Here is a 23,820-nt window from a genome sequence, read left to right on the forward strand (position 1 = left end):
TTAAACGCTAAGATAATGGTCAAAAAAAAAAACAAAACAAAACTCCTGCACTCATGCAATCCACCTGCCTCAGCTGCCCAGAGTGCTAGGATTACAGGTGTGAGCCACCGCTCCTAACCTACAAAAATGTTTTTAATTAGCCTGCCATGGTGGTGTGTGCCTGTAGTCCTACTTATTCTGGAGGCTAAGCAGGGAATATTGCCTGAGCCCAGAAGTTCCATATAGTGAGCTATGATAGTGCCACTGCACTTTAGCCTGGAGGCTATCACCACATATCCTGGTCATTCAACTTGGGGTTGTCACAATTTCTTGGGTGTCACCACCATTCACACACATACATGGTAGTTATGTATCTTTATCAGATGTCTCTGATTATATCTGCTAAACTCAGTTATTTTTTCTGGGAAGCACCCAGTCATGAAAAAATGGGACTAAGGTCCAGCACAAGGAAAACATGACACATAGCAACTACTGAAAGTCTGGGGACATGAAATGGGCAGTGCTGACAAGGACTTTAATGAGAAATCCTGGACACACAAGTCCAGTAAAAGGGCGAAAGGTTAAGATAGTCTTCTACCAGAAATTGAAAAAGAAAAAAAAGATGGGTAGGCCAGGTGCAGTTTCTTACGCCTGTAATCCCAGCACTCTGGGAGGCTGAAGGCCAGTGGATTGCCTGAGCTCAGGAGTTCAACACCAGCCTGAGCCAGAGCTGACCCTGTCTCTAAAAATAGCCAGTAGGAGCCTGTAGGAGCCTATAGTCCCAGCTACTTGGGAGGCTAAGCAAGACAACAGCTTGAGCCCAAGAATTTGAGGTTGCTGTGAGCTATGATGTCCGAGCACTCAACCGGGGTGACAAAGTGAGACTCTGTCTTTAAAAAAAAAAAAAAAGATGGGTGAAGATGTCAAAGATAAGGCCATTGCTGCTTAATTCACAACTCGGTCTCCATCAGGATCTTCCTGGTCAGGCTTGGTAGATGGTAACTACCTGTGGGTTGGGAGCAGAGCCAGAACTAAGAAATACACCAAGACTACAAAATCAACACTGTGCCCACTCCAACACGCTTTTCTTCCCCCACCAGGAAACAGGCACCTGGAAGCGCAGCAGAAAATGAATACCTAAACTGTAAGTTGTGAAACAGGCAGAGAACAGGGAAAGTGCCCTCACACCTCCCTTCTCAGAGTTGGTCACTGTGCCCCCACCTTCTGCTCAGTTCTAGCCTTCCACATCCTTTTCCTTTCTCAGCCATCACAGAAGCTCAAAACCCCGCCGGTGCAAAAATGTGGTTTGCATTCGTTTCTTTTAGGGTGAACTGAGGCAATCGAGGAGAGGCTAGGCCCTTGGGGACAGGCAGGTAAAGACCTGTGCCACGTCTTTTTCCACCAAGGAAGGAAGAGCAGAGGCTCAGTTTGAGTGCTCACTGGGGGTTGTGCTTACACAAACATGCAGTGCACACCCTCGATCTGGCAGCTCTCTTTATATCCCCATTCCTTCAAAGTGACTCGGGGAGAAGAACAGGCCAGAACCTCCTGCCTTGGACCCCTGGATCAATGCTCCCAACCAAAAAGAACGCCCAGCGCCCAGAAATCTCTAGACCAGTCAGCGCTGAAAGAAGAAACTGTGAAGTCGTGGTTGTCGCCGCTAGAGGGCTCCTGCCGACTGGCGAGGCCGGGTCTGACCAGAGGCGGGGCAATAGACCCGAGGGGCGGGGCCAGGGGCTGGGTGGCGGAAGAGCCGGTTTCAGCGTCTGACCCGGAGCCTTCCCCTCCCTCTTCACTTCCGGTCCCGATTCCCATTCCCATTCTTGCCGCTCCCGGACCTGCTGGGTTAGCTTTCCCCAGACATCTAAGTGCGGCCTGCGGCTCCCCGCCTGCCACCCTAGAGCCCCCCCCGCCCCTCATGCATGCATTACCTAGTGCCATGGTCACAGTCACCGTCACAGGCGCCCTCGACCCCACCCTGGCCCGCCCGCAGTCCCTCTCCCTCACCCGCACCTGCCAACAAGCTCCCCGGGGCCGCAGGTGCGGACGACAACGAAATTCCACGCCCCGCGGAGCCGGCCAGCTCTGGAGAGGCGAAGCGGAGGTGCGGTCCCGTGGCGCTCCCAGGCTGATGTCCCAGGTGCGTCGGAATCCCAGAGGCGCCGCTTAGCGGGGCAAGATGGCCCGGAGGCTGGGCCCGGGATCCCGGGACCCTCGGTTCCAGCTGCTGCGCCTCCTAGGCTTTCCTCCTAACTCTGAGGGAGGGGGAGACTTTCACGCAGTTGGGAGCCAGGAATCCCCTTTGGGATCCTGTCCCTTTCATACTGCATAACTGAGTCTCCACCTCTCTGCAAAAGGATTCTTGTCTAGAATCCCCGGAGCCTTTAGGACAGACAGCTCTTGATTCTGTTGGATGACGATTCTGTTTGATTTACAGAAAGACCACGGGGGTAAAAAATAAGTTGAATTTTTCTTGAATAGTTATGGTTAAATTTGAGACAAGAATTGAATTTTAGTCGATGTCTGCAAAGTAGTTTTTTATGGACCTATAGGCTAGCCCTTCAGACTACTTGTAAACACTTTCCACTTTGTGGATTTGTCCCGTTGAAATTTACTTCCACAGAACTTAAGTCGCTAAGTTAAGTTACTCTACTGATTTGACATCATAGAGTCGACAAACGGGCTTTTAGTGAGTAAAGAAACCTCTGATTTCTTTGCAGGGTTAAGTTAAACAAGTTAGCAATACAAAACATGTTTCTCCCCTGCCTTGATTCCCAAACAAAATGTGCCCTCCTTTTCTTTTCCAGAGTGTGACCTTTTAGCCAAGAAGCATGGAGGTAATTCACGGCAGGCCCTACTGTTGCAGGGAGCTTGAAGGATCTGACATATTGTCAGACACCTTTTACTCTAATGAATTGCACACGCCACTACAAACAAGTACTCGCCCAACTGCCTCACATGCCAGGTAAACAAACCCCGGAAAAAGCAAAGAAGACAAAAAGCGTTCTAATATATTCGTGTATTTTTGTATGTGAGGAAGAACTTCATTCTAAGCTTCTTCTGTTTAATCACATCATAGGGAAGGCAAAATATGACAATTAATTAAACCTTAAGGTGCCTACATCTGTTAGAAACTCCGTGAGAAGAAAGTGGCTATGTACTATATAAATGCAGACATCAATTTCATCCATTACTCTGTAGAATTCTAGAATGATGAGTACCCTCATTTGGGATTTGATTTTTTTTAATTAAAGATTTTTTATTTTATAAAAATTACTATAGTGGTTCCCCAATATCCTCTACTACAGTCAGCTCAGAAATACTCCCAGAGCCCAGATATTGAAATGTCTGGTTTACTAAATTCCCTGTAACACATTAATTACACATTATGATTAAAACTACATGTATCTAGTGATCACTATGTGTCAGCACTGTACCAAATGCTTTTTATATGATAATTCTCTTAGTCCTCATGACAACCTTTTAAGTATTATTATTATTCCCATTTTACATATAAAAAAACAAGTACAGAAAATTTGATAAGAACTTAGTGCCAACTTTTTCTGTATTGTATCTATTTGAATCATTTTGAGGAAAAAAGCTCAAAACACTTGGTAAAAAAAGTAGACTGTGTGGTTGTTTTCTTGTTTTATGTGTTTTAAGTTCACTGATTATCTCTTATTTATTTTAAATAAGTCTTTTTCTGACAGGAAGTCACCTGGCTTCCAAAATGGGACAGCCCTACCACAAAAGCAGGCCATTCCATTTTTGAATGCTCTTGATTGTTAGAGATAATTTTCTTTCTATGAGAACTTTCTTCCTTCTTATAATTTCTACTTGCTGTTTCTAGTTCTTTTGTCTGGAACTATACCGAATAATAATTGATCAACCCTTCTCCAGCAACCCTTCAAAGAGTTTGAAGATTCTTTTGGCCTAAGAGTTGTCTTTGCCAGACTAAACATTGATTTACACAGACTTTGCTCTTCTTTCTTCTTGTATCTATTCTTTCACCATTTTAATCTGACTTCCATAGATCTTTTCCAGTTTATAAATGTGCCCTTTAGATTAAAAAAGAAAAAGGCTTTTTTTCCTTAATTATAAAACTAACACACGTTCCTTACAACTTAAAACCATACAAATCCACAGAGAAAGCAAGGCTGGGTATGATAACTCACACCTATAATTCTAGCAGTTTGGGAGGCCAAGGCAGGAAGATTGCTTGACGCCAGGAATTCAAGACCAGCCTAAGCAGCATAGTGAGATTCTGTCTCTTAAAAAAAAAAAAAAAAAATTATCTATTTTTGCAACAGAAAAATTATGAAATTAAAGCACAGGAAAGAAAATCTCGGAAACTTTATCCAGCAATAATAACCATTGTTAACATCTGTCCTCTCCACTTTTTTAAATGTAAAGATCACATTCAACATTTTTTTGTATGTAAACTGCTATTTCACTTAATTAAAAGGAATATTTTAATATTTGGAGTTAAAAGGCTCATGTCACTTCTACTTCTGAGTCAGGTTTTGCTGCCCCTGCTCCTCCATTGTTAACCTGATTCACCAGAGTGGCCTTCAGCCTAAATTCCTCTTCAGTTCCAACAGCCACCATATTAGGCAGAGTTTCTCTTGAGTCAGATGAAACCCATGGCAGAGCATGTGTGATCTGGGGATAGGCAATTGTTCCTGGCTGAGAAGCAGCAATGTGTGGTTTTGTATTTAGCCAAAAGTAATCTGAGTAAGAACTTAGGGCTGCCATATCAGATTGAATTTACTGTGCCCTCAAAAAGGACTCGTCGAAGGCTTTTCACTGAAATACTGATCCCCTCTACATAGATGATCCTATGTTTGATTAGTGATTGGCTCCAAAACCCTCTTTAACTGCTATGAAATTTAAGAGGAGCACCTTTGAGAAAATATAGCTTTTCATCAACTGATTATAAAATTAAATACAACATAAGATCAGCTGCCTATAAACTACAAGAAGGTCTTGTTTGAAGGTGTAGCTAGGCTCCTACCCTGTTTCCCCGAAAGTAAGACATCCTTCGAAAATAAGACCTACTTATAGGAAAGATAAGACGTCCCCTGAAAATAAGACCTAGCGCATCTTCAGGAGCACACCTTAAAATAAGACACTGTCTTATTTTCGGGGAAACAGGGTACTAACTAACAAATTGCTTTCTCTTTTATTTCCCTTTCACCGTCTCCAGATTGAGAAAAGCAGGATGATCATGTGTTCTCAGAATGCACCCTCTTCACTCTCTGAAAAAGCAACCGGACAGCTTATATAAGATTCTATTTTCTCTTAGTGTAATTCATTGAACTGTTCTGAAAAGGGTCATCAGGGAATTCGTGGTACCTCTCCTTTATCATTCCTGAGGCTTACTTCTTCAGATGAGGGTGTCTGTGGCTCCCACCTTCAAACCACAAGGTCTCTATAAAGCAAACCAAAACAATATAAAACAAAAAGCTGCTGGTTTTTAGGGATTACCCATCATAATGGGAAGGGTGAGCGTGAGATCTAGCATACATTTCCTTTCAGCAGCTTAGTTTTCTAAACATGGATATATTTAAGGAGACACCCTTTTTAAATATTTTGATTTATTTTGCACTAACCTGGGGATTTTACCAGTGATAAAAACTTACTTCCTCACATTAGCCTACTTTTTTTCATTTCCCAATAAACAATGCAATTAAGTTCCATTGTTACCCAGGACTGATCTTACATCAGAATCGCCTGAGAAGCTTTCTAATAATATAGATTCTCAGGCTTAATCTATAATATTCTGACTCACTAGGTCTGAGTTGGGGAAAAGGAATCTGCATTTTTTAAGAAGTTTTTTAGTTTTTTCTAAGAACCACTGGGCTAGCAAAAAACACTGAAAACAGTGAGAAAGCCACAACTGTGCTCTGGCTTACCCACTGACCAGGAGCAAGTTAATGGTTATACCATAATTACTGTATTCAAGTACATAGTTTAGAAAAAGTATAGTAGCCACTATTTTAGATAATCTCACTTGATTTCCTTTAAAAATAGCAAGTATATATGTAGGCAATATACTTTTGTATTCCTTCCACTGATAATTTAAGTGGCGAGGATAGCTATTCAAAATCATCACAGAGTCCTATCCCGTTTCCATTCAGCAATCAACAGACATGGTTGGGGGACATGACAGGTGTCATGTTCTCTAGCTCAGTAGGCAAACAAACATATCAATTAAGCAGATGCCTTGAGAATTGATTATGATTTCATTATAAGTTCCCATTTTGTTTCTGATTCTTGAACAGTTTATTTTTTCATTCAGATTAATATGAGGAAACATACTATTGGGTTACATTGTTTGCATTTGTAAGGTAAAGTCCTAGTTGTAGTTGTGTCCTTCACCCAGCCAGTGTGCCAAATACCGTGCATTGTCCCTTTTGGGTGGGAACTTACTGAGCCCCCTGCATACCTGGAACATTTTTTTAAATATTAGTTCTCTGCCAACTCAAAATGAGCGTTATATTTGTTACAATTTTTCCTTTAATCATGCCTCCCTGTACTTACTAAAAATTCAACTCCCTGGCTTTGGGATTTGATGCTCAAAATTCTGTACAGTGACTTTAAAATGAGATATTCATCCATATGGAATATATTTTTCTCAAAAACAATTTGGAACTGCAGATTGTACCAGTACTTTGAATATTGTTCTCTTTGTTATGGAGATGTGTTTTAAACTCTATTCTAAAACTTCAATTTTTACTTTAATTTAGTTCTTTCTATATATTACTATGAGTATTAAACCTAAGGGAGGAGTGGGGCATGAGACCCTAAAGTAAAAGAAATCTGACTCATTTATGCATTGCCTGTTATTTTAAATGGTTTTCCGAAACTTGCTGGTTTTAGGTGGATGCCAGCCCAGATGATTGATTAACATTATCTACTGACTCATCTTCCTGGGACAATGTAATATACAGGGGTTGGATGTTGAAAAATTGACTAATTTATGATTTGAATATAACTTTTACAAACTTAGATATTAAACTTAAGTTGTCATTAATCAAGTGTGTTTAAATATTTTTCACCTGTCATGTCCCCCCAACATGTCTGTTGATTGCAGTAAGAGCCAGTGGTGGGCTGTAAAGAACTGAAATGAATGCCAGCATCTCTTCTATAACACCCCATATCTGTGGCCTAGCTAGTACACATTCACAAACATTTTTTTATAATGAGCCAGATAGTAAATATTTTAGGCTTTACAGTCTCTGTCACAATCATTTGACTCTGCCATTGCAGCGTAAAGCAATCACAGACTACAGACAACATATAAATGGATGGTCATGGTTATAATTCCAATACTCAGGAGGCTGAAGCAGGAGGATCACTGGAGACCAAGAGCCTTAGGTTGCTGTGAGCTATGACAACTCCACAGCACTCAACCCCAGGACAACAGAATGAGACTCTATCTCAAAAAAGCAAAACAAAAAACCCAAAACAAAATGGGTGGGGAGTTGGATTTGGCCCATGGCCCATAGTTTACCAACCCTCAATCTAGTGACTTGACAATATATTCCATTTATTAGACAGTCCTAGGTGTTACATTTTCTGTTACTTCTTATTAACTAAGCTAAGAACTCCACTGCTACAAAGGAAAGGGTAGTTTCACAGTTCATGCCTCTCTCCTGGGCTCTGGCATTTCTGACTAGGTCCCTGCTGTTCTCACAGTATAACCCAAAGGGCTTAGAAGGCCCCGCTGGATATCATCCTTGTTTTCCCTCTCACCATGGCTCTTCTCTACTGTGCCCCCAGATTCCTGAATCTAAATCAGCTCCACTAAAATAATCTGAAATTCAAACCAATTTTCTCAGCCCTCAAAATCTAGGAAAGTTCCTCTCAAATCTGTACTCCATGTTTGTGGAATTCCCCAGAATTAATGTGGTAGCGTTTGAGAGTGTCAGCATCACTTCTGAGTCTCATAGGTTCCTTGTTCCATGCATGCTGTTTCTGTTCAGCAACTCACCAGTCCAGAAGAGAAAGTCAGTTGTTCCTCACTTTCCTCCAAAGACCTCATTCACAAACAGCATTTGCGAGCCTGGTAAACTTCACTGAATTGTTGGAGGCAGAAGGGAAAATCACATCATGCCCTACTACATATAACTTAAAACTCCTTATTAACTATGACTTCTGTATTCTTAAAAGTTCTTTAACCCAGCTGTCACCAGGGGTCACTCACCAGATTTTCAACCAGTGCAATCCCCAGCATCATAACCACCCTGCTGCCTCCTCTCTTTTCCCCTTTCCTTTATTCCCTTCCCTTTCCTCTTCCTCTCTCAAGAGCAAAAAACAAACAAATCCTTCCCACTGCAGAAGAATTAGAGGTTGCTTGGGCTCCTACCAGCACTTGCAGAGTCTATGCATACACAAATGCCCTCCCAAAATATTCTGTCACGCAAAACTAGTTTCTTCCCTAAAGGGATTCTAAAGCAAACCTTGTCAGGAATATTCAGTTCTATAATCTTTCTAATCTCTAGTGGGCAGGGTGCATGCTGGGTGCCTGGCCAGTGCTGATCCTCCAGCCGCCCCTACGGCGGAGACCCTGAGACCCGGGGAGCTGGGATGGGAGAACTGGATGCCTGTTCATCCTTTAGAACTCATCTTGTGATTCCCTCAAGAATCCTTTCTCCTGAAAAGATTCTTATTTGTCCTGTCAAGTGCCTAGGGGTATACTACCAATTCAGGACTGCTTAAATCCAAGGTCAAGTTTTGGGTGAATGCAAACTTTAGTAATAAAGTTTGCTCAACTTTAATGTGAGCCTTTCAGGGTCCCAATTTATTGTGGAGATAGTGATTTTTGATTCCTCACCTGGCTGATTTCTGTATCCTTCACCTTGCAAGGCCCATAAAACAAATATGTAAATTTTCCAGAATGGGCACTGCCCTGAGGGCAATAGTGGCTTCTGTGTTTACCTTACTAGACTTACTATTTATCCTCTTTTGTAGCACTTATATACTTTTCTGTCTTGTAAACAAGACAGTTTTGTTTTTTGTTTTTTTTTATTCACAGAGACTTACTTTGTTGCCCTTGGTAGAGTGCCGTGGTGTCACAGCTCATAGCAACCTCAGACTCTTGGGCTCAAGCAATTCTCTTGCCTCAGCCTCCCAAGTAGCTGGGACAATAGGCACCTGCCATCATGCCCAGCTGTTTTTAGAGATGAGGTCTCCCTCTTGCTCAGGATGGTCTCCAATCTGTCATCTCAAGCAATCAACCCACCTTGGCCTCCCGGGGTGCTAGGATTACAGGTGGGAGCCACTGTGCCCCGCCTCCAGATTTTTTTTAATTGTTTTTTTCTTCCCAACATTTTCAGTTGTTTTCCATGGGAAATTTGGTCCAAATAACCTAGCTTGCCATTACTGGAAACTAGAAATCATTAAATTCTTCCTAATTACATTTGTCAGATATATGTTTGTTTTTGTGAGGCTTTTACCCCAGCCAGAGAATTTCATTCCAGCATCATAGAAAGCAGTCCAGGAAACAAATCCATCTCTTTGTTCCATCTCTTTGACCTTACTCATTCATTCAGCAGATAGTCTTTGAGCACTTCTTTTGTGCCAGGTACTAGGGTAAAACATAGTTACAACAGTGCTAACAAGATGGATTCCTTGCCCTTCACTCCCATGTCTTTAGTCCACTGAATAGCACTGTTGTTAAGAGTTGAGATTTGGAGACCTGATTACTATCCAACCTTGTTATTTCTGTGCTACACATTGAAAGAAGTACCTTTGTCTTGGGCCACACATTAAATACACAAACAATAATGAAAGCTGATTAACAAAAACAAAGTCCACGCATACTTTTTGTGATATCAAACACCACATATAAGCAAAAAAAGTCCTCAGAAAATCAGCATGCACCCTGTGGGTTGGATACCCCTAATAGTAACTATTGAATAGGGCAGTGCTTCTAAACTTTAGCATGGATAAGAATCACCTGGATGGCTTATTAAAACATTACTGGGCTCTGTCCTGAGATTCTGATTCCTAGGTCGTGGGAAGAAACTTGAGAATTTGCATGTCTAATAAGCTCTTAAGGAGATACTTCTGCAACTAGTCTACAAACCAGACTTTGAGAACCATTATCATAGAAGCTCTAGATAGAACTTAGGCACAAGTAGAGCCTTTATAATATTAGTATTATTCCTTCACAATCTTTTATTTTTGAAAATCAAAAAATAATCTATAGCCTTTTCCACAAATAGTGATAAAACAAGGGGACAGCCACATGAAAAAGAATAAATTTAGACCCTTATCTCATGCCATACACATGAATTAACTCATCATGAATCATAGACCTAAATGCAAGAGCTAAAACTATAAAAATTCTTAGAAGAAAACAGAAGTAAATCTTTATGATCTTGGATTTGGCAATGTGTTCTTAGATAATGACACCAAAAACACAAACAACAAAAGGAAAAATAGATAAATTGAGACAGAGTGTCACTTTGTCACCTTTGGTAGAGTGTGGTGGTGTCATATATGGCTCACAGCAACCCCAAACTCTTGGGCTCAGGCAATTCTCATGACTCAGCCTCCAGAGTAGCTGGTACTACAGGCACCAGCTACAACATCCAGCTATTTTTTTAGAGATGGGGGTCTCACGCTTGCTCAGACTGGTCTCCAACTCCTGAGCTCAAGCAATCCACCTGCCTCGGTCTCTCAGAGTGCTACAATTACAGGTGTGAACCACCCTACCTGGCCTGACAAATATTTCTCAAAAAAAGATATATAAATGATTAATTGGAACATGAAAAAACACTCAACATCATTAGTTGTTGCATGACCAGAGATGTGAAAGAACAGTAGCTTTGCCATGGGTATAAGCTCGCTTCTGCAATTATTAAGGGTAAACAAGAAACAGACTACACGGTATGGGATGGCGTGTAGCGAAGTTCTTTATTCAGGGATTTGATTTTATACACTTCTAGACACATACACACTTAATCCATCATCTGTTAGTTTCACCATACCTCATTTTACCTATCTGAAATTAACTTGTAAGGAAATAACCTGTTACCACATCAACACAATCACTTCTGCAGTAAACATCCTCTTCTAGACACTGACTAATCTCTTGGGCAGGTATCTAAATAAAGATCACAAAAAAGCAGCCACAGGGGAACAGAGTTAATGGAAGAGTACCTTCAAGCATTCACTCAGTTTACACAGCATGAAGTAACGACTGTGTCTCTCCTCAGGGCAGAGCACCTATAGACCTCTGACAATATGTTTTTACATACATCAACCCTTTGGCCCATATTTCTAAGGAAGGGCGGCATGCCCTTTGGCCTCAGGCTTAACGGGGTGCACAACTTCAGAGAATTGGCTTGTGGAATTTTAACTCCAGGCAAGCTAACTCTGCGCATGTCCCAGGGGGACCCAGGTCCCTTAAACCTCTGTAAGAATAGCAAGCCATTTTAAACTCACACTGAGTTCACTTTGTGTGCTTGATGTAGGATATGTTTATTTCTAAATATTATCCTACATTAGTCATTAGAGAAATGCAAATCAAAACCACAATGAGATACTACTACTTCACACCCACTAGAATAGCTATAATAAAAATCGTGTATGTGGGCTTGGTGCCTATAGCACAGTGGTTACGGCGCCAGCCACATACACCAAAGGTGCTGGGTTTGAACCTGGCCCAGGCCAGCTAAACAACTGCAACAACAACAAAAAACAGAAATAGCCCAGTGTTGTGGCAGGTGCCTGTAGTCTCAGCTACTCGGGAGGCTGAGGCAAGAGAATCACTTAAGCATAAGAGTTGTGAGCTGTGATGCCACAGCACTTTACCAAGGGCAACATACTGGGGGTGGCAGTCTCAAAAAAAAAAAAAAAGTGTGTGTGTGTGTGTGTGTGTGTATTGCAACAGGGTCTTTCTCTGTTGCCCAAGCTAGAGTGCAGTGGCACTGTCATAGCTCACTATAGCCTCAAACTCCTAACCTTATGCTTTCCTCCTGCCTCAGCCTCCCAAGCAGCTAGGACTATAGGCCCGTGCCACCATGCCCCCCTAATTGTTTTTTTAATATTTTACTAGAGACAGGTTCTTGCTATGTTGCCCAGACTGGTCTTTAACTCCTGGCATCAAGCAATCCTTCTGCCTTGGCTTTCCCAAAATGCTGGGATTACAGGTGTGAACTACTACCTGGCCAAAAAAAAAAAAAACTGTTTTTAAACAGAAAATAATAAGTATCGACAAGGATGTGAAGAAATTGGAACTCTCATACAGTACTAGTGAGAAGGTAAAATTGAGCAGGTGCTATAAAAAAAAATTTGACAATTCCTCAACAAACTGAACATAGACTTGCCATATGACCCAGGAGTTCCACTCCTAATTATATTCCCAAGAGAATGAAAAAACAGGTATTTGTTGGGGTGGTGCCTGTAGCTCAAGGAGTAGGGCACCAGCCCCATATACTGGGGATGGCAGGTTCAAGCCCAGCCCCAGCCAAAACTGCAAAAAAAAGAAAGAAAAAAAAAGGTATTTGAACAAAACTCTGAACATAGAAACATTATTCACAAGAGCCAAAAGGTAGAAATAACCCAAATGTCCATTAACTGATGAATGGATAAACAAAATGTGCTGTATCCATATGGTAGGATTTTATGCAGCCATGAAAAGGAATGACGCACTGACACATGCTGCGGGATGAGCCTTGAAAACATGATGCTAAGTTACAGAGGACCACATAGTATATGATTCTGTTTATGGGAATATCCAGAACAGGCAAACCTGTAGACAGAAAGTAGATTAGTGGTTGCTTAGGGTGAGGATGGGGAGCATAAGAGATACGGCTTTTTTGAGATCATGAAAATTTTCTAAAATGGACCATGGTGATGGATGCACGTACCTGTGAATAAACTTAAAAGCTGTTGAATTATAACTTTAAATGATTTAATTATGTGACATTTGAATTATATTCCAATAAAGCTGTTTACAAAATAAAACACACTGTAACTGTTGGGAAAAAAAGATAATCTCTAGGTCCTCAGGATTTAACCTCGTTCCTTCAGCAGTCCCATGATGCCCACATAACCCACATCTATCTGAAAGTACTCAACACTGAGAATTCTGTGTTCTGAAAATATAATCTGCAAAGACATATGAAGTAATAGGAATTTTATGCAGTTAAGCCAATGTTATATTTCTGAAGCTGATTCAAAAAGCCTCCCTTCTTTCACAGGTATCACGAATTAAGGGACTCACTCCGACGATGCAGGCTTCCATGGGGTGCTGGAAGGGAATATGGTGGGATCATACCAATTTCACTCCCTGAGCAGTACAGGCTAAAATTCGACCCTCCTTGTGCCATGGGCAAAGGACATTTACATTTTGGATTTGGGGGAGACACTTGCCCAAGGTAAATAAACTTTTGCCATTCTCATAAAGGTTTTTATTATCCATTATCTTTATTTCTATTGTGATTATTAATTTAAATCTGCCTCCAAACTTACTTCTTTTACTGTTTACGAAAAAGTACAGATGGAGGCTGGGCGTGGTGGCTCATGCCTCACGCCAGAGGTGGCTGGATCACTTGGTCTTGGAGTTCAAGACCAGCCTGAGCAAGAGTGAGATGCCTGTCTCTAAAAATGGCTGGGCGTTGTGGCAGGCACTTGTAGTCCCAGCTACTTGGGAGGCTGAGGCAGGAGGATTTCTTGAGCCCAATAGTTTGAGGTTGCTGTGAGCTATGACACAACAGCACTCTACTGAGGGCAACAAAACAAGACTCTCAAAAAAAGAAAGAAAAAAAAAAGGAAAGAAGGCACAAATGGAAAAACTGATTTCTAATTGTGAAGTTAATAAAATTCCTGTGCTTAGGATTTTTCCTGTCCTTGGGGATGTTAAACTATTATGATAAGAACTTTTGATTAATTTCGTTGCTTACCACATCTTATCTAAAACTAAATGAGAATACTCCTGAGACAGAAAGAGGAATTAAATTTAAAATGTTTTCACTTGAGCAAAGAGCTGGCCTAATTTGTATAGATGTTCTTGGTTTAGGGAACTTTTGGCTTGTATTTTGTTCATCAGCCTTTATTATATTCATTAGAATCTGCTGGGTTTTATTTTCAAGTATTAAAATACTTTAATAATAATTTATAAATCTTATAGTTGCTCAGCAGCTCTACTCAAAATAGGTTAAAGTTGAAGAGAAAGCAAAAACAACCTGAGCAGCAAATGTCACATTAAGTATTTTCTAAAGATTATGAAATTTACTCAGAGCAGAATTTATCAAACCTTGGCACAGAGCCTATTTACTCCTGGTTTATCTAACCACTTTGACTACCTAGCTGCTAGTTAGCTGGCATTTTGTTCTAAAGCAGGTAAAAGAATAAAAGAGGAAAGACGAAATCTAACTAGAGACAGAAACATTTACGACAGGGATGTATGCCACCAATGATCTTCTCAAAGCCCTGGTAAAGACATAAAAAGCAGACAGATGAAAAGGCCTAAAAGTCAGAGGCCAATAGGAAAGATTCAGACATTAACACATATTATAGAGAGTGAGGACCTCAAATTCATTCATTCATTCAACAGATTTTTTTTAAGTCCCCACTCTACACAACTTACTTTCTAATATCATACAAATTTGTAATATCTTTGTGAAGTAGATGATGTCATCCTGGTTTCACAATGAATAAACAGAGACCCAAGAGATTCTGTACATTTCCTTGGGTGAAACACAATTATAAAGTTGTGGAATAAGGATTTGAGTGCAGATCTGTTTGACTTCAAAATCCACAATCTTTTCATCTGTTCATTTTCTTTATTCATCCATTTATTCATTTGTCTGTTCAGTAGTTTGAGTATAGCAAGCATTGTTCTAGACACTGAAGGTATGACTCTTCATTGAGTTTAGAGCTATTGTGCACCCAAATTATTATATGTATTTAAATGCCCAGTATTTCATAATAATTAGATATATTCATACATAATTCCAGTGTATAAAAAGAAAACCAAAGACTAGTTTCTCAAAGGAAATCCAGTTTGAAATAAGGTGTGTGTTTGATCTCTTACTGAATGCAGCTATAGGACACACCAAGAGGAAATATTTGCTCCACTTAGAATGCTAGTCATCTCCTGACTCAGAAATGCAAGTTAATTTATTCTGTTTGTTTTTTTCACATCATTTTATGTTAAAAGTTATTACATTAGTATATTTACATCTTAAAAATATATTTAGGACAAAGTCCTATCTTCTCATATAATACTATGTACAAATCACTTGGCAAACTGCTACAGAATAGATTTTATCCTGTTTCCTAAGAAGGAATAATTTCCATTACGATATTTTTCTTTCTATTTGAAAAGAGCCTTTTAAATAAAATAACAGAATATTTTCCAGCTCTCCGATTGGTCAAGTTCTCTTCTAGTGCCTGTAAAAGCTGGCTTTCCCAGCCACACCCTGCCACATTCCTGGGAAGGTGTTTTCAGTGGGGTTTTGTGGTGCCACACACATTCACCCTCCTCCTCATGGAGAACAGGATCACTCCTTCACCTCACCAACCCTCTAGTCACAGCCTTTGGAAATTAAAAAATACCTGCTCCTTAGGAAAATGTCAAGGTGCGATGTCCTATAGTATGTTGTCTGAGGTTATGTTAAAAGAGCACGATTTACTAAAGGAAATATAATTATATTTATGTATTATAAATTCCATTGCAATGTCAGTGTCATGCCATGTAGGAGATCACTGCCCTTCTGATGCTTCCTGACACAAATATATCTATTAAACTGTCTTAAAGGAATTTCAATATTTACATATCCCCAATGTGCAAATTTCAGAAATTCTAAATGAGGTCAGTCATCACTTAAATCAGCGTTCATTCACTAAAAGAATAAAGATCCCAGCCAGGCCTGGTGACTTATGCCGATAGTCCCAGCAACTAGAGAGGTTGAAGTAGGAGGATCACTGGAGCCCTGGAGCTGGATGCTGCAGGAAGCTATGGTCATGCCACTCTGCACTCCAGCCTGGGCTGAGCAAGATTCCATCACCAAAAAAAAAAAAGAATGAAATCACAGAGTAGGGCAGTGCCTGTGGCTCAGTGCATAGGCCGCTGGCCCCATATACCGAGGGTGGCAGGTTTGAACCCAGCCCCAGCCAAACTACAACAACAACCAAAAAAAAAAAAAAAAAAAAAAGCCAGGCATTCTGGCGGGTGCCTGTAGTCCCAGCTACTCGGGAGGCTGAGGCAGAGAATCACCTAAGCCCAGGAGTTGGAGGTTGCTGTGAGCTGTGTGACACCACAGGACTCTATCCAGGGTGATAAAGTGAGACTCTGTCTCTACAAAAAAAAAAAAAAAAAGATTAACAATGTTTATATGTATTTTGGAAAAAGAAAAGCTTTATTTCTCATAAAGAGTAGCCATTCTAAGAGGCTGGGAAGCAGAACCCTGGCCAGCAGCCAGCCAGCACATGAGCTTCAAAGGACAGACAAAAAGGAAAAGATTTTATGATAAGCCAGGCAGATTTTGCATATATATATTTCTATATCTATAGATACATATTTAACAAGCTATAGAAAGAGTCATGAATATTTATGAAAAATTACAAACACGTATAATTGTGCTTTCTCTCTCCCATCCCGTCATGGCTGGGCAGTCAGTTATAAGGTGTTTTAGGGGGTCTCCTTGGCCAGGAGGGGTCCATTTAGTTAGAATTTTATTTTTAGTTCACAGAGGTTTATCATTTTGTCTTTCATACTGGAAAGCCAATATTATTTGACAAATAATAATGACTGACATGCTGTTTTTGAAACTTTTTTCTTAATTTTATACAAATCTGAAGGGTCTGTGTAGTGAAAAGATACATATGTATAGTTTGGGAATTTTTTCAGTTTTACTTTTTCATTTGTTAAGTGCTAATAAAATTGAAAAGTTTTAATTTTCTTTTAAAAATACCATGAACTGGCCGGGTGCAGTGGCTCATGCCTGTAATCCCAGTACTCTGGAAAGCGAAGATGTAAGAATCACTTGAGCTCAGGAGTTTGAGACATGCCTGAGGCATGAGCGAAACCCCGCCTCTACTGAAAAAATAGGAAAATTAGCTAAGTGTTGTGGCGGGTGCCTGTAATCCCAGCTACTTGGGAAGCTCAGGCAAGAGAATTGCTTAAGCCCAAGAGTTTGAGGTTGCTGTGAGCTGTGACACCACAGCATTCTACCCAGGGTGACAGCTTGAGACTCTGTCTCAAAAAAAAAAAATCATAATAATAAAATGTCCTCCCTGCCACCATAAGAAAACATATTCCTAACATTTTCGTTTAATATTTGTATAATTTTCCTCAGTTCTTTAGATTTTTTAATCCCTCTGAAATTATCTTTATGAATAGTCTAAAACAGAGATGTAATATTTTACAAAGAAAGTGAATTTTTCCTGTATTGAAAAGTACGACCTTTTCCACTGATTTAAAATTTCTATATATGGTGGTATTAATCTATTTGTCTTTTATTATCTCACCATTATTCTTATATTTAACTTACTATCTCACTATTACATTTATATTTAATTTTAAAAGCCGTTCAATTCAATCTTTACTTTCTTTTCAGAAAACTTCCTATTGAACAATTCTATCATTTGACACAGAACAAAAAAAGTGACATCTATGGAAATGATTCTTTGTAAGTTTGGGTTTCTTTTTTTTATATAAGATCAAATGATATTTTTAAGTGGAAGTGAGTTGTATGAGAAATTTAAAGCCCCCAAATGAGGACTTTTAGGGAAACAATTTTGTTCCTTTTTTTAAACAGAGATAATGAATACTGAAAACCAACACCAAACAAAAAAACAAACCATAAACCAACACTGGTCTCACTTTTTTCTAGTTTGTAGCATTTAAACAAGTCAAGAAAAAATAGGAGATATTGAATAGTAATGCCCAAAGGGATTCCTACAGGTCATCGTAGGTCTGTTTCTTTGCCTTTGACCTACTTGTACTCAATCTACTTAGAACCTGTTCCATTTCTTTTTTTCTTTTCTTTTTTTTTTTTTTTATTGTTGGGGATTCATTGAGGGTACAATAAGCCAGGTTACACTGATCCTGTTCCATTTCTTAAAAGATTGGCAGAAAATGCCACAGTGGCCCTCAACAAATTTTCAATCAGAATTATATGAGGAGAGAGGTTTGTTATTGTCATCTATAAATAACTCTTAATAAAATTACTAATTAAGGATGGCGCCTGTGGCTCAGTGAGTAGGGCGCTGGCCCCATATACCGAGGGTGGCAGGTTCAAACCCAGCCCCGGCTGAACTGCAACCAAAAAATAGCCGGGTGTTGTGGCGGGGCCTGTAGTCCCAGCTGCTCAGGAGGCTGAGGCAGGAGAATCGCTGAAGCCCAAGAGCTGGAGGTTGCTGTGAGTCCTGTGACATCATGGCACTCTACCGAGGGTGGTAAAGTGAGACTCTGTCTCTACAAAAAAAAAAAAAAATTACTAATTAAGTCTCTTTTTGGATAAGGAATACTTATTCACTTGCCCTTTGCTTGAAGGTATTATTTTCCAGTATATCAAATTTTTTATTCCTTGAAATAGTTTGTCACTTCCCTGAAGCAACAGTAAAAATACCACATTAAGAATTCTCAGAACATTCGCTATATAAAAACCATGCATGTGTCCCCAGACCTAGTTCTTTTCCTAGGCTTGGTTTTATAAATGCTGGTGATAAACAAAGTCTGATTTATTACATGATCAGTTTGTGTGATTGTACATAACCTGTGATTCTAGGTTATCTTTGGTCACAAGTCATCTTTAAGTGAATTGTAAAATTACTGTATTTTTATTTTGAAAAAGAAAAGAATTCTCAGTTGTTTGTAGGTAAGAAGTTAATATAAGTTTAGCCACGAGAGGGAGCCAAAAACACACCAAAAATGTGGTTGCCTGAGTTTTATATCCCTTTGGAATTACTAACTTTTTTGCAAAGCAGTTGTGGAGGGTTACAGTAAAATGGACTAGTTTAGGTCAAAGAAGTGGTGTGTCTGAACATTTGTTTTCATTTTATCCTTTCAAATTTGTCTGTGTTTAGAAATAGTTCCTTTCATATTTTCATTTTTTATTTTTAATTAAGTCAACTTTATGCATATGCGTATCAATATTATAGCAAAATTTGTCACATGAGAACAATTTTAGATGCTAACTTTAAGACTTAAGTTTTTTTTATATAGTAGCCAATCTAGTAACTCTTTGTTCCTTGTATTCATATATTCCTTGCTTCCCTACCCCCCCCATCTCTCCAATGCAACAATATAGAATCCAAACAAAGATATAAAGTTTTTCTCTTTTTTTTCCAAAGCAATATAACTTTGGCAAAAGATATAAACTTTTGTAGTTCATGTGAATTTTGTGGTTTTGGTACATTATAAAATTATATGATTTATGTACCACTTCCGAGTGAGAATCCTCTAACATGGAGGGTCATAAACAGTGTATTCAGTTTTACTGATTTTTATTGTCAAATTGATAATATTCTGTTCATTTTTCATGCCTGAAATCTTTCTGAATCTCATTTGCATAGGCTGAAGCTAATTGTCTAAATCAAATTTAAGTGGATAATTATCCCTCCTTAGTAGACTTCTTTCCAGGGCTGGAGTATTATTTCTTGGCATGCAAAGTTCAGAGTAATTAGTAAATACACAACCTTGGAATGAACTGGTTCAGAAAAGGCATGCCTCCAGAAACATGGTCATTTTTTTTCTGTCCTCTCTGTTGACTGGGCCACATTTACTAAGATTAGAGATCAGCAACCCTGGGCACAGGGACAGAGCACACGTGGTACTTACATACCCTGTCCAGAGAGGCCACACTCAGGTTGCTTCAGGTCATGTAATTGCACCACACTTGTGACATCAGGCTCCCTCGGAGCACTTTGGCTACTGCCTAATTATGAGAGCAAAGGTCAATAAGAGTCAGAGCTTTCTCATCATTAGAAGTAATCAACCCTGTACCTTCACTACAAATAAGAAATTCAAAAAAGGTAGCAAGCAGAACTGAAGTTAGAATAAATGGAATGGAAAAATTGATCAAGTGACAACTGAGATATAAAACATCAGATCTATCTTGTCAATATTCAGGGATCCAGAAAATTAATCAACAATATCATCTTGGCTGGGCATTGGTGGCTCACAACTATAATTCCAGCAATTTGGGTGGCCCAAGGGAAGGCTTGCTTGAAGCCAGGAGTTCAAGACCAGCCTAGGCAATAATGAGACCTCATTTCTATTAAAATACAAACTAAAAAATTAGGCTCAGCAATGAGCACCTATAGTTTCAGCTACTTAGGAGGCTGACACAGGAAGGTCACTTCAGGCCAGGAGTTCAAGGCTGCAGTGAGCAATCGATGATCCTACCACTGCACTCTAGGCTGGGCAATAGAGCAAAACCCTATCTCTAAAAAAGGAAGGAAGGAAGGGAGGGAGAGAGGAATTAAAGAAAAGAAAATCTATCTTAATGACACTGTGGTTTGAAAACAGCATCCATTGATGTTCTTAATCAAGTTCTTAGTAAGCATATAAGCCTTAAAAAGCCCTCAATATAAATCAGGTCTTGTTTCCTATTTTTATTCTAGGTTACCCAAACCACCTAATTCAGCAATTGGGTAAGTATGAAACTTACCTTTTCCTTCCCTCTTACAATCAAGAAAAAAAATACTGACATTCCTAAAGTCTTAGACAAGTTTGAGGACAAGTAAGCTTTTCATGAAAGCTATTTTTTAACAATGGGAAGGGAGAAATTGATTTAACTCCAAGGTAATATTATTTTGATTTCTCTTCATTGATATCTCCTGTAAATATTTTTGTATTTTTTCAAACAATAAGAAAAGGAGTGATGTAAAGCTTTTTTAAAAAATAAACTTTATTTTACTATAGTTTTAAATTTATAGAATTATTGGGATGATAATACAAAGTTCCCCTATACCCCACCCCTAGTTTTCCCTATTATTGACATCTTACATTAATATCACACATTTGGGCTCTGCGCCCGTAGCTCAGTGGTTAGGGCACCAGCTACATATACTGGGGCTGGAGAGTTCGAACCCAGCCCAGGCCTGCTAAACAACAATGACAACTGCAACAAAAAAATAGCTGGGCGTTGTGGTAGGCGTCTGTAGTCCCAGCTACTTGGGAGGCTGAGGCAAGAGAATCACTTAAGCCCAAGAGTTTGAGGTTGCTGTGAGCTGTGACACCACAGCACTCTACTGAGGACAACAAAGTGAGACTCTGTCTCAAAAAAAAAAAAAAAAATCACCTTTGCGACCATGAACCAAAACTGATGCATTACTACTAAGGTTCACACTATATTCACATTCCCTGTTTTCTTCTAGTGCCCTTTTTCTGTTCCAAGATTGCCCTGACCCACGGGGAATTCAATGGGGACCTGGGGAACAAAAGGGTCAGTCAAATGAGGGGACAAGAGACATGAAAGAATGAGAGCAAGTCAAGAGTCTGATCAAGCTCCGAAGAGTTTATTTTTTCAGCTGGGCTTATAGGCCTTCAAACGAGGAAGTAACTAAGGGCCGTTCCTAGCAGGGCGGGGAGGGGGCTAGTTTCTGAAAGATTGCTAGCGGCAAGTCCTTAAGGCAGGGAGTGCATTTCTGGGGAGTTTTGCAAAGGGAAAGTACCGTTTCTGTTATGGTTGAATTCCTGAGAATAGTTTGCTTGTAAAACCGCAATCAAGCAAGCTAGCAAGGGGCATTTTTGTGAGGTGTTTTGGCTCCTGGCATCTCCTCCCTTTTAGTTTTTAAATTTGTTGGGGTCTGTCAGTTGTCGGCTTTGAGGAGAGGGCATTAACCTTTTGGGGGGAAGTATTGACCTGATTCCTCCCCCGGGCACAATGACTGCACGATAAGTTTGAGCATCTTTTGGGGAGGAGAGGAGAAATTTTTACGACGCTAACCTCTATGCAAATCAGGTTTGCTTCCAAGGGACTCAGAGAGGCTGTTTATGCCTTCCCTCTGCAGTGTCTTTATTGCACCCCGTAAAAAGGTACCCAGGTTGTACTCACATATGATGGTGAGTCAACATGCATAGCCCTGAGTGCTTACACAGTTCCCGGAGGAATAGCTTCGTTGTTAGGTTCGGCAAGGCCCCGGTCTGCAAGGTCGAGTCTATGATAATGGACTTGAATGGGTTTTGATGCCAGGGAGTCAATCTGTGATTTGATAAAATTCATGATTTTGTTAAGAATAATGGGTCCAAGGGTGATTATGATTTGTAAGAGGGAGCGCCATATGAATAACTTGCTGGAAGGCCAGGAGCTGTATGAGGTAGGGTACATGGCGCCTTTGACAGGGGATGTCCATCTATTGTCCCATGGATCTTGAATGATAAGGGTGTAGTGGTCTTGGAAGTAAAAAAGCTTATGGGGGCTATTGTAAGGAAGTGAACTAAGGGAATAACTTGAATCAGGATATTGGGTTGGGTGAATATTGCAGTAGTAATAGGGACAGCCTACATTTTGCATGTACCAGTAATCTTTACAACTACGATTGGTTTGATTGTACAAAAAACATAGATGTGGGCGGGGATGCCGTGCTTGGATTTTAAAGTCAGTAAAATTAAGAAAAATGGTAGAACTGCATCCAGAAGGCGGGCAGTCGGCAGTGGCTAGGAGGTGGCCAAAACCTTTTTCATCAGTCTTGTTTTCGGTTAAATAGAAGCGCCAAGCGAAGGGCTTGGTGACCGCTGGAACAGGTTGGCCCAGTGTTGGGAGGTAGAAGATCAGGAGATAAGGCAACATCATGGATGGAAATCCATGGTTCTGGAAGGGAAAGGAGAAAGATAATCTCAGGGAGGTTCTTCTCCCTGGATTTTAGACTTGTTATCAATTTGTTTTACTAATCTTTCAGGCAGCCATCTGGCTGCATTTTCTTTGGTATCAAATAGGCATACGGATCCTCGGCCCCAGATAAGAACTGGGTCTGGGCCATTCCATTTTGAGGTGAGTGGATCCTTCCATAGGACTGTGGCATAATTGTTATTTGTTTCTGGGTGCCAAAGGCGGTCAGCGGCAGACTTGCCCTGGGCATCCATATTTAAAAAATTAAGGACAAATAGGGCATGATGAAGAATGTTTCTTAGGGATCCTTTCGTGGGGTATAATTCTCCCTTTTTTAACTTGTGAAAGGTATTTTTAAGGGTTTGATGAGCACGTTCAACAATGCCCTGTCCCTGAGGGTTATAAGGTATGCCAGTAATATGTTTAATTTGCATTTGGTGGCAAAACTCTTGAAAGTTTTTTTTGGTGTATCCAGGGCCATTGTCAGTTTTGATGATTTTAGGTTTGCCCATGACTGAGAGACAATTAAGGACATGGGCGATAACGTTTTTGGAGGCTTCTCCAGTATGGAGGGTAGCAAATATAAATCCACTGAAGGTGTCTATAGTTACATGCAAGTACTTGAGATTGCCAAATTCAGGGATGTGTGTAATATCCATTTGCCATAGATCATTAGGAATTAGACCTCTGGGATTAACACCTATATGAGGGGAGGGTAGTAGGGTGACACAGGCTGGGCATTGTTTAACAATTTGTCGTGCTTGTTCCCGGGTAATTTTAAAGGCTAGCCTTAGGGTTTGGGCGTTCAAATGATGTAGGGCATGGCATCGCTGGGCTTCTGCAATAGGGTCTACAGAAATAGGGAAGGTGAGGCGGGTGGCCGCATCAGCACAAACATTTCCTTTGGCGAGAGGACCGGGGAGATCAGAATGGGTGTGAAGGTGTTCAAGATAGAAGGGGTAATTTCTGGAGTTGATTAATTTTTGGAGGTGGATAAAAAGGGGGGTGGCGTTGGTGGAGGGTTTAATATAGGGAATTGTCT

At 40.2% G+C, this 23,820-nt stretch overlaps 1 protein-coding gene, 1 long non-coding RNA gene and 1 pseudogene across 6 annotated transcripts in view; 2 read left to right on the plus strand and 1 right to left on the minus strand.

Annotated features, from left to right (window-relative positions):
- The first annotated feature begins 1,781 nt into the window (after positions 1-1,781).
- The window catches only part of C11H7orf31 (chromosome 11 C7orf31 homolog), a 45,628-nt gene continuing 23,589 nt past the window's right edge, over positions 1,782-23,820 (plus strand). For 2 of the 5 annotated variants that reach the window (XM_053609242.1, XM_053609247.1), the window contains exons 1-5: positions 1,783-2,119; positions 2,787-2,944; positions 13,197-13,373; positions 17,559-17,630; positions 20,569-20,598. In XM_053609242.1, coding sequence (XP_053465217.1) covers positions 2,811-2,944; positions 13,197-13,373; positions 17,559-17,630; positions 20,569-20,598 — 413 coding nt within the window. In that variant the 5' untranslated portion in view covers positions 1,783-2,119; positions 2,787-2,810. Of the gene's footprint in view, positions 2,120-2,786; positions 2,945-13,196; positions 13,374-17,558; positions 17,631-20,568; positions 20,599-23,820 lie in introns of all 5 variants that reach the window. The other 3 variants (XM_053609243.1, XM_053609245.1, XM_053609246.1) reach the window with 3 other exon arrangements.
- LOC128598632 (uncharacterized) overlaps positions 12,609-23,820 on the minus strand; it is a 46,571-nt gene continuing 35,359 nt past the window's right edge. Inside the window, exon 3 of the long non-coding RNA XR_008383676.1 lies at positions 12,609-12,745. This is a non-coding gene — a long non-coding RNA (uncharacterized LOC128598632). The remainder of the gene's footprint in view (positions 12,746-23,820) is intronic.
- LOC128560589 (uncharacterized) lies at positions 18,577-18,674 on the plus strand (annotated as a pseudogene).

This window comes from Nycticebus coucang, chromosome 11 (assembly GCF_027406575.1).
Source record: "Nycticebus coucang isolate mNycCou1 chromosome 11, mNycCou1.pri, whole genome shotgun sequence".
Lineage (NCBI taxonomy): Eukaryota > Metazoa > Chordata > Mammalia > Primates > Lorisidae > Nycticebus > Nycticebus coucang.